The following is an 18,177-nucleotide window of genomic DNA, read 5'->3' on the forward strand; positions in this document are numbered from 1 at the left end:
ATCATTTCCCGGACTAGAAGTATACTATTGCTTCCAAATTATTAGGGATTGGAAAGTACAATATACAACATACACGTTGGATTTAGTAACATTTGATCACTGGGGCTTGGTCGGTCTCATAAAATACCTGTTTCTGTTCTTTTTAGGGGAAAACTAGTGGAGAATCAAAAGTCGGAGACTAACTTGTTTCAAGGCTCTCATCGGGGTCCTGACGCCTCTCGGCTTATGCCAAGCGCCTAACACACCTATGTTGGTGCGCCTAGTCAACAATAATTCACCCCCATGAAATTAGGTACCTTTTGTATGGATATACCATACAAAATGTACAAATAACGGAATCTATGTCACTCGTTCCCTTCAATCTTCGAGCTAGCCAAAAGATAATAAGAGTAATATATAATATAAGTCAAATTAATCAACTAGTTAGATCGTCCTAAACCAAAATTACTAAATAATATAAAAGTGTGAGAATGTATGTAGAAGTTAGATGTTCTATTATTCGAGCTTGATATTTCTTATTAATATTAATACCAAATTGACTAAAGTCCTTTCACATATAGAAATAACGTGTACAGACCTGTGATTTCCCTACCTGAGAATAATAAATGTTGGGGTTTGGACCATTTGTACCTTTAATATGAGAAAGACATACAAAAGGTATCAAAAAGTTCGTCAACTAGAAACCCTCGGGAGTCACTTTGCACATTACATGTCGTTTTTATCACTGAACTATTCCAAGGTTCTGCCTACAACATTAACAAGGGGAGAATATCTGAATAAAAACACTTGCCAAAAAACAGCTCCAAAAAAGACGTCTCGAGGCCGCATAAACGGCCTTTCTTGTATTGGATATCCCGATTCCCCGCCACATTCATTTCAAGGGAACGCACTCGACATATGTATGCAGGTTCACAACACTCTTGCACGAGGGCTGGGCTGGTATCACCTGCAGCTTCACGTATAGAGACCAGTGAGCACTGGTTATTTCATAGTGGAGAACGCTAGCCTCCCGCTCCAAAGTAATAGTGCGAGATACGTACTTTGTCGTGCACCTGGCCCTGTGCAAGTGATGCTCGAGAACCCCGAAAGCCTTGTCTCGCACTCAGCAAGGAACTCCCAAGCATATGATTTCCTGTGCTGATCACTGTCCCAAATATTCGTGAGCAGCGGCGCCTTTCCCTGACGGGGCGTGCCGAACCCGCACGGCCCCCTTTGACAGCCGGCAACGGCAACGTCTTTCTCCATATTTAGAATATCATTACTACTTTAGGCAGATATACTACGATGGAGTCGGTCTTTGCTATATGCGCAGCGGTGGGTCAGCCACGAAGCTGCCATGCTGAATGAGCAAGCGGAGTCGCAAACCCTCTGCAATTCACCAATGCTCTTAGCGCAAGGACTAGTACAAAGGGGGGGAAGGGCAGATGCAGTGAGATGGCACATGCTGAGAATATCTTCAACCGTTTAGACTTAGCTTGGTCTAGGCTTGCACAATCCTCAGGGAAACGCTGCATGCTCGTGGGGTGCTGCTCGCTCGTCATGGCCCCTTGGCCAATGCTCTTTGGCCAATGACCTTCTGGCCCTTACTACAATGGGTATCCTATTTAATGCGAATGGCAATTCGTGGTTCTTTGGTTCCTGAGGGGCTATTTTCCCCCCTAAGTCAAAAGGACGCGTTTTCATCTTCCATGTATCAGCATCTCTAAATCTGCCATGGGTCTTGCGGAAAATGTCCTGTCACTGGTGACGGTGACCAATGTCATCTTGGGTCTTGTGGCCTATGTCGCGCTCAAGTTTGGCTGGCAAGTTATTTACTATCGCTTCTTCAGTCCGCTTGCGAAATTCCCTGGTCCTTTCTGGGGCTCTGTAACTCGTCTCTGGATCGCATGGCATAATCTACAGGAGACCGAGGTGCCAACCGTTTATGCGCTTGCTCAGAAATATGGTTGGTTTTGACCTTATTTTCAACAGGAATATGATTTTTAACAAGTGAATTCTCTCAGGCCCTGTTGTTCGCATTACCCCGACATTGTTGTTGGTCAGCGATCATGAAAAGCTTCCAGAAGTCTACCACCGCAATGCAGACAAGACCGGACACTATATCACCGGAAGCTTCGGCGAGACCGAGTCTCTGTTCAACATGAGGTCCCACAAGACCCATGCCGTGTTTAGAAAACACGTTGCCGGACCGGTACGACGATAACACGAGTTCATTTGTAGATATCAAAAACTGACCCTTAACGTAGTACAGCTTCAGCAACATCAAAAAAATGGAGCCATTGGTTGATGCGCGCATCACTGCGTGGACCAACAAGCTCAACGAAAAGTTCGCGAAGAGCGGCGAAGCCTTCGACTTCGCCTGGTGGGCAGTGTAAGCAGCACACAAGCCAAATGAAACAATACCCCCGACTAACACTACCAACAGCTATATGGCCTACGACATCATCAGCGAAATCGGCTTCGGCGAGCCCTTTGGCTTCATCGAAAAAGGCGAAGACATCGGTGGCCTAATCCAAGGCTTCCACGACGGCCTCCCAGCATTCGGCCTCCTAGCCCGCCTACACCCCTTCACCTCATGGATAAAAACCACCTTCCTGAAAAAGTACCTCGTCGCCAAACCAGAAGATAACTCCGGCATTGGCGTGCTAATGCGCTTCCGCGACCGCCTCATCGACCAACGCATTAGAGACATCCAAAACGGCAGGAAATCCGACCGCACAGACCTGCTCCAGACTTTCCTCGAGGCTCTTACCGAAGACGGCAAGCCCCTTGATCTGGAGTACATCCGCGCCGAAGTCCTGCTCGTCCTCCTCGCTGGTGCTGACACAACAGGCACCGCCTTCCAGGCCATGGTGCAGTTCCTCCTGACCCACCCCGGGGCGTACAAGCGTATGATGGAAGAAATTGATAACGCCGTCCGTAAGGGCCTTATCTCAGATATGCCTCAGTACGATGAGGTGCTAGAGCATCTGCCTTACTATGTTGGCTGTGTGAAGGAGACTATGCGCCTGTGTCCGTCTGCGCCGAATATCTTCCCCCGCTATGTCCCTGAGCCGGGACTCGATCTGTATGGACGCTTTGCGCCAGCGGGTACGGAGATTAGCTGTAACCCGTACCTTGTGCATCGAGATCCGAAGCTTTATGGGTATGATGCCGAGGAGTTTAAGCCGGAGAGGTGGTTGGATGTTGAGATGGCGAAGTTGTATAACAAGTATAACTTTTCGTTTGGGTATGGGTCGCGTGTTTGTTTGGGAAGGGATATTGCTATGATGGAGTTGTTTAAGGGTCCTTTGCAGGTGAGTACTTTCCGGTTGTCCAATGAGGCTGGTTTTTTTTTTTTTTTTGGAGTGGCTGCTAATGTGTCGTTTAGTTCTTCCGTCAGTACAAGCCACAAACTGTACAGGGTAAACCCGGGGCTAAGTTTGTGGTCAAAGGTGGGATTGGCTACTGGAGAGACGTTTGGTTGACCATCTCTCCGCGGGCAGAGGTGAAGGCTGAGTGAAAGCTTGATGCGCTTTGGAGGGAATAATTATTGTCGACCTCAATTCTCGACTTTGGCGTTAGCACCACACTCTAACCAACTGAGTTATGGAACCGATTATGATTACTTCTATGAATATTAAGCATCATGAGTCCAAGCTCCCGAAATCCAGACAAAGTCAGACAAAATCACAATTTATAGATCGATTTGCAAGCCACCCAGCTTCAATTCGAATAAAACCAGGACTACCATCCTAAAAGGATTCCCTCGGGCTGTTATTCGGACCCTTTCTCTACTTGCTGAATCTATTGAGGCGTCTTGAAGTAATTATATTTCCAATGCATTCTGGTAACAATGCATGAGTCCTTCACAGCGTTGGCGGTTAGGAACGATAAGTACTTCTATGTCTATGTAGCCCCCTAGCAAAATGAAGTCACTAATGTTTTCCGCTAACCTCACCAGCCTACTTAGTGAGCAAAAAGCGACACGGGTGAGCACTGAAGCGGAAAGGGAAAGCCATCTTGGGTGGCCTAAAATCCGGAGTATATGTAAACAGTAGATAATGTATAGGTAGAACAGCACTCGTGACAGTGGATGGTAAACCTATCACGTATTTTTAAGCCAAAGTGAGGACTGATGTTATCCCTAAGATACCATAATGGCAGCAGTATTTATAGAACAGCGACATGTATTAGAAATAAAACAAGAACGAGACGTGACGTGGAATACAATAAATAGCATTGACCGAAATGGAACTATATGTAAATGAGAACTATCGTATGAACACGACAAACAGGATGCAAGAAAAGGCAAGTTTTGTTGAATGCTTTTGATAACCCGCTGACCAGCCAGTAGAATATGGAACATAGTATAGCATCAAATATGGAAAATGGAGGGAAAAAAAGCCCGGGAAATTTATGAGACATTCATGATCATTCAGCAGTACCCATAACGGCGTCCTAAACACAAAGACAATAAATGTTAGCAAGGGAGTAATAAAGAGAGAATATAATGAAGGTGTCTGCTTACTCTTGCCTCATGGTACAAAGGAGTGATACCAGCCCAGTGAACGAACTGGTGCACACCCTGTCCAACAAGGACCTCCAGTCCAGGAATGGTGGTCCAACCCGCGTCAGATGCAAGCTGCATCAAGGCGGTGACGGTAGGCTTGTAGGCCATCTCAAGAAGAACACGGTGCTTGCTAACGTCGGAAGACTTGCCGATAAGAGTACCGTCGATCTCCTGAGCGCGCTCGAACATGTGGCAGAGCGTCTCGCGCATGACAGGGTCGATGGGTCGGTCGGCGGGGATCGTGCCGATAGCGACCTGGGGAACGGTGTCAAGCTGGGCCTGGTTGTCTACGACGCGGATGTTATAGTTGGTCGGGAAGGTCGAGACCATGCCCTCGAGCTTGCTGGCAGTGCGGCCCACAACATAGATTGGGGAGAAACCCATGTTGTGGAGGGCGAAGATGGCAGCACGGGCAGTACCGCCGCCGCCGATGACCACCGCACTCTCGTTGCCGGTGGAGCCGTAAACGCCTGCGTTGCGCATGCATCGGATCATGCCTTGCCAGTCGGTGTTGTAGCCAATCAGACGAGGAGGCTTGTCGCCGTTGGGGACGGGCACGACGGTGTTGACGGCACCGATGATTTCAGCCTCCTGGGTGACTTCGTCGAGCAGGGGCATGATGTCCAGCTTGAGGGGGATTGTCACTGAGGCACCACCGAAGTCGGGGGCGCGGATGAAGTCCTTGACGTCTTCGACGTTGGTAGTCTCCAGGCGAGAGTACTCGTGGGGTAGTCCCATTTTGTCGAAGAGGGTGTTGTGGAGAGCGGGGGACCGCGAGCCGGAGACAGGAGAACCGAATATGGCGAACTTCTTGGCCTTGATCTCACCCATCAGGGAAAGACCACGGCGAATCTCCGCAGCGGACAGCTGACCAGGTGCTGCCTTGAAAGGAAGGCTGGGGTGAGACACCGGGGTCATGAAGCCGTTCAGGATACGGCTGAGCTGACCACTGTCGCCCATGTTGATCGCAATCAGCAGCACATCGTGGGCTTCTTCAGCCCATGTCTTGAACTTCCGAAGGGCATTGTTATCATCAAGGGTATTGGCAACACCGACGAGCTTGATCACGTCGCCGTACTCTAGAGCACGGTTGTAGGATTGCATCCAGGACATGTTAGCCCACGACAGAGTGCCCTTAGGATCATGGTGCGAGGCGATGATCTTAGAGTAACCCTTCATCTCAGTAACGGCACGGAGCATTGCATCGGGGAACGCGATCTCAAGATCCACGAATTCGCACCCAGAACGGAAGGCTAGTCGGTACAGCTGCATTGCCGCATCATGAGCATCATCGGGGAAGCGGCCACCTTGGCTCTTGGTGCGGATAGTGAAGATGACCGGCAGGGTGGTACGACGGCGAAGGATAGACATTTGTTCGTTGACGTAGTCAACCGAGGGAATGTCGCTGTCAACTGTAGGGTCCTTCAACAGGTCGACGCGCAGTTCGACAGCATCAGACCCGACACAAGCCTCAGTGATAATATCGCCTGACGGTTGGAGATCAGGCAGAGTCAATGAGACGAAGAAGCTGTGCTTCTTCTTCTTAATGAGACCAAGGCTGTCCACTTGGCCAGTAACTACCCGCATGAAGCGGGTAAAGTCCTCCGAGGCAAGGGCTAGATCCGTTGAGGTAGAGTGCTGGCTATAGTACTGAATGTTGCTGCACTCTTGGAACCAAGGCTTACGTCGCAGCCACACGCCCATCATGTCCTCCACGTAGGCAGGGCGGGTCTTATCAATCTGGAGGAAGTCCATTACCAGCTTGATGTCGCGCATGATAAGGAGCACGTTGCCCTTGCTCTTGTGGTAGTCAGTAAGCAGTTTTCGTGCCTCAGGCATTTCGACAACACCTCCGCCACAGGCGAAGACATGGCCCGTAGGATGATCCTTCAGGACGCGCTGAAGGACAGCGAGTTCTGCGTCTCTGAATCCCTCCCAGCCGCGTGTCTTGATTATATCGGGGATAGTTATGCCCTCGGAAGTCTCAAGCTCTGTATCAAGATCGACGAAACGACGACCGAGGACGTTGGCAACCCAGTTGCCAGTGGTGGTCTTTCCAGCGCCACGCATACCGATGATGAATACGGAGGCGCTGCTCCGCTCCACATCGCTCGAGGCAGCATGCTCAGCTTCCTTCAACTCTTTGCCATTGAGGTTCACGCTGAACATTTGCTTCAAGGCATCCCACCAGCCAGGCCAGGTCTTGCCAACACATTCTTTCTCCAGAATAAGGGTGGACTGGGGAGCGATAAGAGACAGCACGCTGAAACTGAATGCGACCCGGTGGTCATCGTAACAGAAAACACCACCGGAGGGCTGGCGAAGGGTAGAACGCTCAATGCCGTCGATCTCAAGCCCATCGTCATGCTCACGGCACACCACCCCGAATTTAGCCAATTCGTCTTTCATGGCCTTAATACGATTGCATTCCTTGACACGCTGATTTGCGATACCGTAGATACGAGTTGTGTGGTTTGAGCCCTTGCCCCGGGCAACGGCCGCGAGAACAGAGGCAGTAAGGAAGGCATCCGTCATGGGCTCCATATCCACATTAGGCAGTGGTTGCAAAATACCATCAGTAGGTCCGGTAACAGTGGTTGAAGTATCAGTCTGTACAACGGAGCACCCCATAGGCCGTAGAACATCCACTGCGAAACGAGCGTCGCCCTGAAGGGACTTAGATCCAATGTTAGGGACGGTGCAGGTGGTGCCTGTGACGGCAGCAATGGCCAAAGGATAGGTTGCAGAGCTTGCGTCGCTCTCCACAACATATTCAGCAGGGTTCACGTAGTGAGCCTGAGGAATGTGGTAGGTGTGCTCCTCGGTGGTAGACTTCTTCACGTCGATGCCGAAAGATCTCATCATCGCAGTAGTCATGTCGATATAAGGCTGTGAGATGGGCTTACCACCGACCAGCTTCAACGTCACTGGCTCCTTGGCGTACGGAGCGCACATAAGCAGCGAAGAGACGTACTGAGAGGAAACTTTAGCGGCCAGGTTGATCTTTCCTCCAGCGAAGCCTCCAGAAGCGGCAATCTTGAGAGGAAGACATCCCTTGCTTTCCATGTACTCGACACCGGCACCGTTAACAGTAAGAGCGTCGACAAGATCACCAATAGGCCGTTGCTTCATGCGGTTGTTACCAGTCAAGACACTCGAGTCGACACTGCTGGGAGTAGCAAGTGTAGCCACAGTGGTGAGGAATCGCGAAGCAGTACCAGCGTTACCCAAGTATAAGGGCGAAGGGCTTGCGATAATCTTTCCGCCTTTGCCGTTCACAACAAGAACCTCACCTTCCTCCTCCCAAGAGAAAGTTGCCGCGCCGAGTCGCTCTAGGGCATTCAACATGACCTCAGTGTCGTCGGAGTGCAAGAGATTCTTGATGCGGCAGGTTCCAGAACCAAGTGCAGCAAGCACAAGGGCACGGTTGGAGATACTCTTCGATCCGGGGGGTGCGCAAGTGACATTGAGCGACTTTGGCACACCGGGGTGAACCTCAATGCTGGGAGCAAGGACAACACCAATATCGTCATTAGAGACGACACTGGCCTTTGGCTCGTGAGTTCGGCCAATCGCCGACAAGAGCACAACCTTCTTTTTCGGGCCATCGTTTTTCTTGTCCAAAGCCATGTTAAACAGCAATTGGTCTACAGAGCAGTGCTTACCAGCAGTCAACTTGCGAACCCGTGGATCTTTCACGGAAGTGGGCAAGCCGTAGGCCGAGATACACTTTACCACACGAGCGACAGCGACACCCTTCAGGGTGCCCAAGTGTCTTGCAAGCTCTGCCTCCTTCACCATGCCGATTGCGACACATTCGCCGTGAAGGATCTGAGGGGTAAGGATCGCCTCAATGGCGTGTCCAATAGAATGACCCCAGTTGAGCAGGTTGCGAAGGCCACCCTCGCGCTCATCTGCGGAAACAACAAAGGCCTTGTGACGTGCCGATGCCAAGATTCGAGCCTTCAGGATATCCCGGATGCCGTCGAAGCGACCTTGGCCAGCCCTCGGCTCGCTACGCACAGCAGCCAAAATTAATTCTGCGTTATCTTCCAAGGCAGTGAATTCCTCTTCACTTGAGATGGCAGCAGTCTTAATGACCTCGGCCATGCCATTGATGAACTCTCGGACGGGGAGAGTCTCAAGGAACTCGAGATCAATGTAGATTCTCGACGGCTGCCAGATAGAACCAATGAGGTTCTTACCAAGCGGGGTGTCAATAGCTGTCTTTCCTCCAATCGAGGAGTCCACCATAGCAAGGAGCGTGGTTGGGACCTGCACGAAGCGCACACCTCGCATGTAGGTTGCTGCAACAAATCCAGTCAAATCCCCAATCACACCACCACCCAACGCAATGATCACTGTATCTCTACCACATGGCGGGTTCTGGCTTAGCATCCAATCTTCGATGTCGGCTTTTGTTTGCCGTGATTTGGAGCTTTCTCCGGGGGCCGCATGGTGGATGAGGAGCCGTGGGGCTGGGGTGATGGAAGCGGCGGCAGCCTCAAAGGTCTTTTGGAAAGTGGGGGTATAAAGAGATCCGAGGTTTGTATCGGTGATGAGAACGTAGGTCGTCGAGGACAGGTCACTGATCAAGTCCTTTGCGACGAAATTGCGCCAAAGACCAAAATCAGCGACAATGCTCTCCCGGCCCAAGATGCTGATCTTGGTGGGTTCAGACATTGTGAAGGAGGATACAGATGAAGACTCGGTAATGGCAAAGTTCAATGACTGCTCATTTCATTCTGTGACTTGTTAGTACACTGACTCACGGCACTTTATCTGTTCCCCCACCACAATGAATCTAGGGATACAACTTTGGAAGATGCACACCGATCATTTGGGGGGAATTGAATAATTAGAGGAGTTTGACGAACCTGGACAGAGCTGAGCCCAAAGCCAATAGTGTATCAAGAGAATATAATCTCCAAGTCGAGAGTGAACAAGACAAAAAAGGAAAAAGAGTATTGTTTCCCCTCCGGTGTCGCAGGCAGTTTCTTGACCGCCCGGTGACTCAATCTGTCGATCTATACATTCTTGGACAGCTGTAGACAGATCATCCATGATTTATATAACAATGATACAGGCATGTATTCGTATGGTGCAACTTTTCTACTAGCTTAAATGAGTCTTAATTCAGACTATGAAATCAACATGTTATCCAAAAATTCCAACTTAGCCAGCATCGCCTGTTTTGAACGCGAACCCTACAAATAGCAGAAACTGCCTTGGGGATTCAGTCTTCGGTCAAATCAACTTCGATTAACAAGTCCAATTCGATTATTGCGTTTGGCTTGACTGCATCCAATTGATCTTGCGTATTCGTGGGGTTGTACATACATATTTGCAGGTTCCACTATCAGGCCTGGGGCGTATAACTTCGTAGGTAGCACAGTGCTAGCCTGCTAGAATTCGTATGTGTATGCAGCATAGACTCAAATAGTTATCCCTGGGAGACTTTGTAAGTCAAGGTGTTATATCCATATAACATGCACGAATGAGGAACGGAAGATGTCAAAATAAAATTCAATAATCTTTCGTATTGGACGCCAGGATCACCTTAGACCGCTATGACCCCCCTAGGTCGGTAAAATGGGAGTGAACATGTGGAGAGAGTAGAGAGAAATAAATTAGCCTTGAAATGACACACAACAGCTATTTACTCGAGATGTGGCATTTTGTGGCATCACACTGTGAATCACTGAAGAACTGGAATCTTTTTTTGCCTGACTATTTACACATGAGCACATACCCATCACTCATCTTCCTCATCGTCGTCATCGTCGTCGTCCTCTGCCTCCGAGACTTCCTCTCCGAGCTCCTTGAGCCGTTTCTAAGATAATCGTTAGTCAGATCCCCGAGAGGAAAGAGCAGGCTGAGAATGTATCGAGCTATTAAACATACCTTGTCCTCCGTTCGTTTAGCCTCAAGGTCTCCAAAGACAATCAGCAGGTCTTCCAGTTCAGACTGAGCTGACTGGCGAGCCTCCTCCTTTTCTTTAGCTTCAGCTTTAGCCTTGTCGAGCTGGACCTGAATGCTTTTGAGGGTTTCAGCCGCACTACGAGCGTGGGTCTCGGCCTCCTTAGCTCGCGCTTCCAGAGCAGAGGTCTGAGATGCGGTGCCTTCTTGGGCGGTTTCAAGATCATTGCTAGACTTCTGAGCCTTGGCAAGGTCTGACTCCAGAGCTGCGACAGATTGCTTTAAAGTTGCGATCTCGGTTTCATGCTCTTTTTCGGCAGCGGCGAGATTTGACTCGAGAGTTCTGACTGTATCATTGTGGCTAGTGGATTCAGCCTCATATTGCTGCTTGGTTGTAGAGAGAGTAGACTCCAAGGTTTCAACTTTGCTCTTGTAGTCGCTGACTTCCGCCTCGTGATGTTGCTTGGCTGTGGCTAACGTAGATTCCAGGATTTGCAACTTTTTGGTGAGATCAGTGACTTCTCCATCGTGAGCTCCCTTCGTGCTTTCAAAGTCCTCGATTTTCCTGTTGAGTTCTGCCACCTGTCCATCGTTGGCTTTCTTGGTGTTTTCTAGGTCTTGAATCTTCTTTTCAAGGCTGGCGACCTGTCCACCATGGGCCTCCTTGGACTGGCTGATCGTGTCATGCAACTCCTGGATCTTCTTATTGAGGTTATCGACTTGACCATTGTGGGATTTCTTGGTGCTCTCCAAATCTTGAATCTTCTTTTGAAGATCAGTGACCTGTAAACCGTGGGCCGCATTGGACTGGCTGATGATAGTTTTTAACTCCTGAAGTTGCTTATTGAGATTGACAACTTCTCCTGTATGTTGTTCCTGGATGCGAGAAAGCTCCGACTCCAAGCCACGAATGGTTAGTTGCAGACCAGCAACCTCCCGCTCATGATGCTCTCTCAACTCCTTTGCTTTGTGGCTCTTGCTTTCAGATTCCGTCGAAGTCTGCTTGAGCTGATGGTCGATGGCACGGAGCTGATCACTATGCTGCTTGAGCAATTCGTTCTTGTGATGCTTATGTTCGTTTTCAAGCTTTGATAGCTGTTCGGATAGCTCTTGCGCATGGCGTTGTTGTAGAGATTGGTTGGTTTGTTGAACCTTTGACAACTCAACCGCATTGTATTCCTTTGTCTTTCGGTGGTCCAACTGCTCTTGATCAAGCCTCCGTTGGATGCTAACGAGATCAGACTCCAATGTTTGAAGGGTCTGGGTGCGATCTTCAATTTCTGCACGCAATGAATCAACAAGCTCACGCGAAATTCCCTTTTCGATACCATTGGCAACAACAGAAATCTCAAACCCGGGTTCACGGTCAATGGCACGAAGTAATCGGCTGAAGTTATCTTTCAGGAACTCAACGAATGAGCGGTCAAAAAACACCTCCGGCAGTCCACCCTCGAGCTGACCACCAGCGGTTTGGGGAAGGACCTCAAAGTCGCGAACCAAGGGACATTCTCGAAGTCTCGTGATCTTGTCAATATACTGTTCCCTGCCAAGCTGTTCGATGAGTAGCTTATGGAGCGTAATGCGAGGTATTGGGGAATCTTTTGTGGAGAACTCATAAATGACACCCAACAGCACAGTGCAAAGGCCGGGTACCAATTTACTTGGGGCACGCTGGTGCTTGATTTCCTGCAATAAGGTTTGAATGCAGCTACCCTCTCCAAGAAGATCATTAACGACGTCTGGATCTTCGAAAAGCCAGCCACAGAGCAACGTCAGATAACCGACTGTGATCCTTTCGTCATCTCCGCGCTGCAGACCAGTAATCAGGTTTCCAACGACAGATTGGACACTGGTGACGACTTCTTCGCCGCTCTCAGCATCACCCTCAGTAACAGCCATAGCTGTTGCCTTCGCTTCTGCATCATCGAAGAGCAAATGGAACATCAAAATACAGGCCATCCACACTTGATACGGATCGGCATTCCCTCGCGCTTCTGGTGCAGTGAGCAATACAGATAGAATATTGGGAATCCGATCCTGCCCGCTGGTATGCCCTTCAATAGCGCGCCTGAGCACATGCATGCGAATTCCAGGATGATGAGCGAAAAACGCTTTCATACATTCGCAGGCCGCAAGTCGTGCGTCCAAAAGGTTGTTGGGAGCAGGCTCGAGGCTGAGCTTTAAAAATGCTTCGATGACATTGATGCGTAAAGGTCCATTCACATCACCATTGGCAGCCTTGTCGCCGCGGGGGTAGGAGCCCCACAGAACTTCGATATCACCAAACCTTTCCTGCAACGGTGAGTTGCCGCGGATCAGATCGGCACAAGTTGATAAGGCCTGTATTTGTTAGGCAAACGTACAGGCAAGGAAGGATGGGTAATAGCAACATCTTACCTTTGAGGTCACACTAACACTGAACCTTTGACCGAATGCAATGCTAAGAACTTGCTCTGTCACGCCATTCTGCCAGAATGCAGTCTGGTTAATGGGTGTGCTCATACCACCGCGAATCAGGAACAACTGGATGATGGCCAAGAGGCCCCAGACATTCTTATCTCGGTGGACCAGAGTCCACTGTGGCGCCGGCTCATTGTCTTCTGGCTCCTGCTGACATTCATGAAGCAGCTGTGTTACTCTTTTAACACAACCGGTCTCGCGGAAAAATGATTGGTTGGAAACATTGAACCTCAACAAGTGAGCCAACAAGGAGAGGCAATCTTCCACTACCTCGGTCCCATGAGTCAATGCTCCCTCCGCCTCGATAAGTGAGAAAAGTATTTCAAATGCATTCTCAAATGCCACCAGCTTCTGTAGCTCTTCCGAAGCGGGGGTCAAAGCAATCAACAAGACAAGAGCCTCTAGCAGAAAACAGTTTGTCAGCTCCAACCTCTCATGTCCCACATGGACGCAAATATTCAACAAGACATACCGTTCCGTACTGGTTCCCTCGCATCTGTCAGGACACTGACTAGCTTGGAAATACCCAGTGGCGCTGTAAAAATGCATTCTTGTGTTCGTTCTGGTCGTGCGCTGCAAATGTGGGAAATCAATTGGAGCGAATAAAGGCGGGAGTAGAATTCGCGGGCTTCCAAAAGGTCAAGTAGGGTAGTTATATTATCTTGTCGCTTTAAAAATGTTAGTTTATCATCTCGGGACCGGGGTCATGATGCGTACCTGAGTGAATTCATCTGCCAGCCACAGAGCTATTTCGTCCGACGCTTCAGGCTAAATTTATACATGAGCGACTCGAGTGAAACTATTCGGAGTACAAAATACCCACACTAGATTCATCAGGCGTGAAGAGCATCAAAAGTGTCTCGAGGACCACTTTGATAGTGTCCACATCCTCACTGTCATTGCGTAGACTGCTGATCAATGACCGTAGGCCACCGGAAGCGACTGATGCAGGGTAGAGTTTTGCAAAGCTTCTCAATCCTTGGATTGCTGCCCGACGATCTTCCAACAATGTAGCACTCTGCAGTCTACTGCTTAATACGTCGATTGTGTCCGTAGCCGTTTGTTTGGCCGGAGCTTGCGACTCGAGGATTCGGAACATGGTAGTTGATGCGCAATATCATGGTCACTGCCAGCCGAGGGCGTAGAAATTGGTAGTCATCTATGAGAGAACAAAAGTGAAAAAAGTGAAGAGGTTGGTTGGTTCGCTATTTGCAGTAGAAAGCTGTCCTATTGTACTGCCCAAGGGGGGCTAAACGCCGATCTTGGCTCAACCCGCAGAATCGCCGACCGCCTGGAATTTATCTTTTCGTCAACGGTAAGCTCACTGCCACTACACTCAACCTGCACCGCGATCAGGTCTGCGGTTGCATCTCTTTTATCCCTGTTAAATGATTTAAAGGAGACTGTATCTTATCTGAACTGCCTCAAATTGCATCCCATTCGCGAACAAAGAGATCGCGCCTGCGCCTGCACGAACGCCATCAAGTGATTGCGACACGAGAACTCGCCCAATTTTGACCTCACGAGTGTCGCGTTGCCATCATGGGTGTACCCGCGCTGTTCCGATGGCTGTCTAACAAGTATCCGAAGATTGTCTCTCCGGTTATTGAGGAGCAAGCCCAAGTGGTCGATGGAGAAGAAATCCCAATCGATATCACCCGTCCGAACCCCAATGGCGAGGAGCAAGATAACCTTTACCTGGATATGAACGGTATTGTTCATCCATGTACTCATCCCGAGGGGAAGCCTCCCCCAGCGGACGAGCAGGAAATGATGATGGAAATCTACAAGTACACCGATCGAGTGGTCAACATGGTGCGCCCTAGAAAGCTTCTCATGATCGCGATTGGTATGTGTATATTCTAATGGAGCTTGCAATTCTTTCGTGTTCTCCAAATTGGTGATTTCCACTAACCTCGATACCATGTATAGATGGCGTCGCCCCAAGAGCGAAGATGAACCAGCAGCGCGCACGTCGATTCCGCTCAGCGCAAGAGGCCAAGGAGAATGATCAGAAGAAAGAGGAACTCCACAAAATGCTCGCCCAGCAGCATGCTACGAAAACCGGTGAACAGTTGATTCGGGAGGAGGTTGTTCAGAAGACGTGGGACAGCAACGTCATCACGCCAGGAACGCCCTTCATGGATATCCTTGCCGCCTCGTTGCGGTATTGGATCGCCTACAAGCTCAACACTGACCCGGGTTGGGAAAATGTATGTTTCAATCTATTTCATTGGTACCAATGAACGCGCTAACTTTTGACAGCTAAAAATCATCATTTCGGATGCCACGGTCCCAGGAGAAGGAGAGCACAAGATCATGAATTTTGTGCGATCGCAGCGAGCCTCGCCTAACCATGACCCCAACACTCGTCATGTCATTTATGGTTTAGTAAGTTTATGGCGATCTTCTAAATCAATATTCTCAGATCACTAATTTCAAATCTAACAGGATGCTGATCTGATCATGCTGGGTCTTGGTACTCACGAGCCTTACTTCCGAGTCCTGCGTGAAGACGTGTTTGCCCAAGACTCACGGCCTCGGGGTTGCAGACTTTGTGGACAGACTGGCCACAAGGCTGAGGAGTGTCTTGGCCGCCCAAAGGAGAAGAGTGGAGAATTCGACGAGAAGCAGCACGCTGCCCCTCTGAAGCCATTCATTTGGCTTCATGTCGCCGTGCTAAGAGAATATCTTGCCGTGGAGCTTCGTGTTCCTCAGCAACCGTTCCCATTCGACCTTGAACGTGCACTAGATGACTGGGTCTTCATGTGTTTCTTCGTCGGAAACGATTTCCTTCCTCATCTGCCTTCGTTGGATATTCGCGAAAACGGAATCGATACGCTGATCGCGATCTGGCGTGATAATCTTCCTGCCATGGGGAGTTACCTTACCAAAGATGGAAGTGTTGAGTTGAAAAACGCTCAAATCATCTTGCAAGGACTAGCTAAACAAGAAGATGCCATATTTGCACGTCGTAGGCAAGCGGATGAAAGAAAGCAGGCAAATGAAAAGAGACGCAAGGAGCAGGATGCGGCTCGAAATGAAGAGCGTGCTCAAAAGCGAAGGCGGAGTTCCCCCCAGCGTGACTTGACAGCTGGCTCTCGCGGCGGCGAGTCCGCCCCTCCCATGGAACTCATCACCCCTGGCCGAGGTCACTTGAATAAGGAGACCAGAGAGCTGACACACAGCATGGTCATCAACCGTGGAGCTGTGTACCGTGCTAACATGGAGAATAAGAGTGCCGCTGCTGTGCTGAAGAGTAAACTCATGAAGGGCAACCAGGGCTCTGGAGACAGCGAAAATCCGGCCACAGACAGTGAGGATGTATCAAGTGAAATCCCAGAGCAGACTTCTCCCGGGGTTCTTGGAAAACGAAAGGCAGATGTAGCTGAACAGGAGGTTACCGAGACAGGAACACCGGGCAGAGACTCTCCTCTGCCAGTTCCTCCTGTTTCCGAGAAGCCTAAACAAGACGAGGCCCAAGAAGACACTGTCAGGCTGTGGGAGCCAGGATACGCTGATCGATACTATGAACAAAAATTCGGCGTGGACCCTAAAGATTTAGAATTCCGCCACCAGGTCGCTCGCGAATATGCGATTGGTCTTTGTTGGGTTTTGCGATACTATTTCCAGGGGTGCCCCTCTTGGGTATGTTGTCAATTCCCATTCAATTTTACGATTGAGCTTCGCTAACTTGATGACAGACCTGGTATTACCCAAGGCACTATGCGCCATTTGGTCGGTTTTTCCTTTCATCTTTTCCCTGTGATTTCCCAGAAAGAAGCTAACACATAATGTACAGCCGCCGATTTCGTTGACATCGCCGATATGGACGTTCAGTTTGAGAAGGGCACAATCTTCAAACCATTTGAACAGCTCATGGGAGTCTTGCCTGCCTCATCTAACCACGCACTGCCGAAGGTTTTCCATCCTCTCATGGAAAATCCCGATAGTGAGATCATCGATTTCTACCCGGAGGACTTCCCCCTTGATTTGAACGGAAAGAAATTTGCCTGGCAAGGCGTGATTCTTCTTCCTTTCATCGACGAAACTCGTCTTCTAAACGCCATGGCGAAGGTGTATCCTCTCCTTACTGAGGATGAAAAGAGTCGCAACTCTCATGGTCAGGAAGTTCTGCTGCTATCCGACCGAAATCCCTTGTACCAAGACCTTGTCGCGAACTTCTACTCCAAGAAGCCTGGTCCGGCACAATATCCCCTTAAAGAGGACGTGAGTGGCGGCCTTGCCGGTATTGTCGAGCGTAGCGACACCTATATCCCCCACAGCTCGTTGGTCTCGCCATTGGAGGCACATGGCATGCCAGGAGTTGATGACGACCGTTCTCTCACGTGAGTATAACCCTCCCATCTCCGCGGTTTGTTTCGTATACTAACCGATTAAAGGGTCCTATATACAATCCCAAAGACTTCCCATGTCCATAAGTCTATGCTTCTCCGTGGGGTGAAGCTACCGACGCCAATGCTGGATTCAAATGATATCAGAGCCACCCAGACCCGGTCCCAAAACTCCGGCCGATCATTCGGTGGCGCACCTTTCCAGGGCAGAGGACGCGGCGGCCGGATGAACTATTCGAGTGACCGCCCGAACCCATTTGCTGCGCATCTTGACCCGAAGTTCAATTCCACCCCACAAGGTGGTCCCGGAGGTCCCGGTGGTGCCCCCATGGTGCCCCCTGGCTGGGTTCCCCCTGGCCAAGGGTATGGAGGCTACGCCAGAGGACCACCTCCCCCTCCACGTGGCGGAATGTCACACCAGTACCCACCTCAGTACCCACCCCAACACGGCTACCAACAGCCTGGGGACTATTATGGCCAACAGAACAACCAGTACAACCAGGGTGGTCAGTACAATAACGGTCATCAATCAGGCTATGGCCAGCAGGATTATCGTGGAGGCAGAGGAGGTAACCGTGGAGGCCGCGGCCGTGGTGGGCAGAACCGAGACCATTATTCCCACAACCAAGGCGGAGGAGGGTATAATCGGTACTAGAAAGTAAATGAGGGTCCAGTTTCCTGACTATTTCTTCTTGCTTCTTTCAATACTGTTATTAGTATCTGTTGACACGTTTGGGAATTGGGAATGAGGGTCTGGGCAAGGAATGGAGTTAGAGAAATGTAAAATGAACTCAATTGATGTTCCAAATGGACTCTTTGTTTGCCCTTGTAGAGCATGTATGGGTCGAGCCCTCGGCTGATACCTCAAAGTTGTATATATGTAGGTTGCTC

General features: G+C 49.8%; 4 protein-coding genes across 4 annotated transcripts; 2 read left to right on the top strand and 2 right to left on the bottom strand.

Annotated features, from left to right (window-relative positions):
- Positions 1–1,713: 1,713 nt before the first annotated feature.
- Positions 1,714–3,502, top strand: N7537_000422 (cytochrome P450; the record flags this gene model as incomplete). The annotated part of the gene is made up of 5 exons (XM_056891480.1): positions 1,714–1,945; positions 2,004–2,191; positions 2,247–2,371; positions 2,426–3,296; positions 3,371–3,502. The coding sequence occupies 5 exons, from the start codon at positions 1,714–1,716 to the stop codon at positions 3,500–3,502; spliced, it is 1,548 nt and encodes a 515-aa protein (XP_056756475.1).
- Positions 3,503–4,392: 890 nt separating this feature from the next.
- Positions 4,393–9,235, bottom strand: N7537_000423 (pentafunctional protein ARO1; the record flags this gene model as incomplete). Its single annotated transcript, XM_056891481.1, has 2 exons — positions 4,393–4,440; positions 4,511–9,235. The coding sequence occupies 2 exons, from the start codon at positions 9,233–9,235 to the stop codon at positions 4,414–4,416; spliced, it is 4,752 nt and encodes a 1,583-aa protein (XP_056756476.1). The 3' UTR covers positions 4,393–4,413.
- A 1,072-nt stretch (positions 9,236–10,307) lies between these two features.
- On the bottom strand, positions 10,308–14,030 carry N7537_000424 (uncharacterized protein; the record flags this gene model as incomplete). The annotated part of the gene is made up of 6 exons (XM_056891482.1): positions 10,308–10,385; positions 10,457–12,811; positions 12,869–13,332; positions 13,404–13,599; positions 13,649–13,699; positions 13,755–14,030. The coding sequence occupies 6 exons, from the start codon at positions 14,028–14,030 to the stop codon at positions 10,308–10,310; spliced, it is 3,420 nt and encodes a 1,139-aa protein (XP_056756477.1).
- A 443-nt stretch (positions 14,031–14,473) lies between these two features.
- On the top strand, positions 14,474–17,941 carry rat1 (5'-3' exoribonculease Dhp1; the record flags this gene model as incomplete). The annotated part of the gene is made up of 7 exons (XM_056891483.1): positions 14,474–14,780; positions 14,864–15,144; positions 15,197–15,322; positions 15,383–16,579; positions 16,636–16,669; positions 16,734–17,280; positions 17,335–17,941. The coding sequence occupies 7 exons, from the start codon at positions 14,474–14,476 to the stop codon at positions 17,939–17,941; spliced, it is 3,099 nt and encodes a 1,032-aa protein (XP_056756478.1).
- Positions 17,942–18,177: the final 236 nt, after the last annotated feature.

The sequence above is a fragment of the Penicillium hordei genome (genome assembly GCF_028827395.1).
Source record: "Penicillium hordei strain IBT 12815 chromosome Unknown utg000001l_segment0_segment0, whole genome shotgun sequence".
NCBI lineage: Eukaryota > Fungi > Ascomycota > Eurotiomycetes > Eurotiales > Aspergillaceae > Penicillium > Penicillium hordei.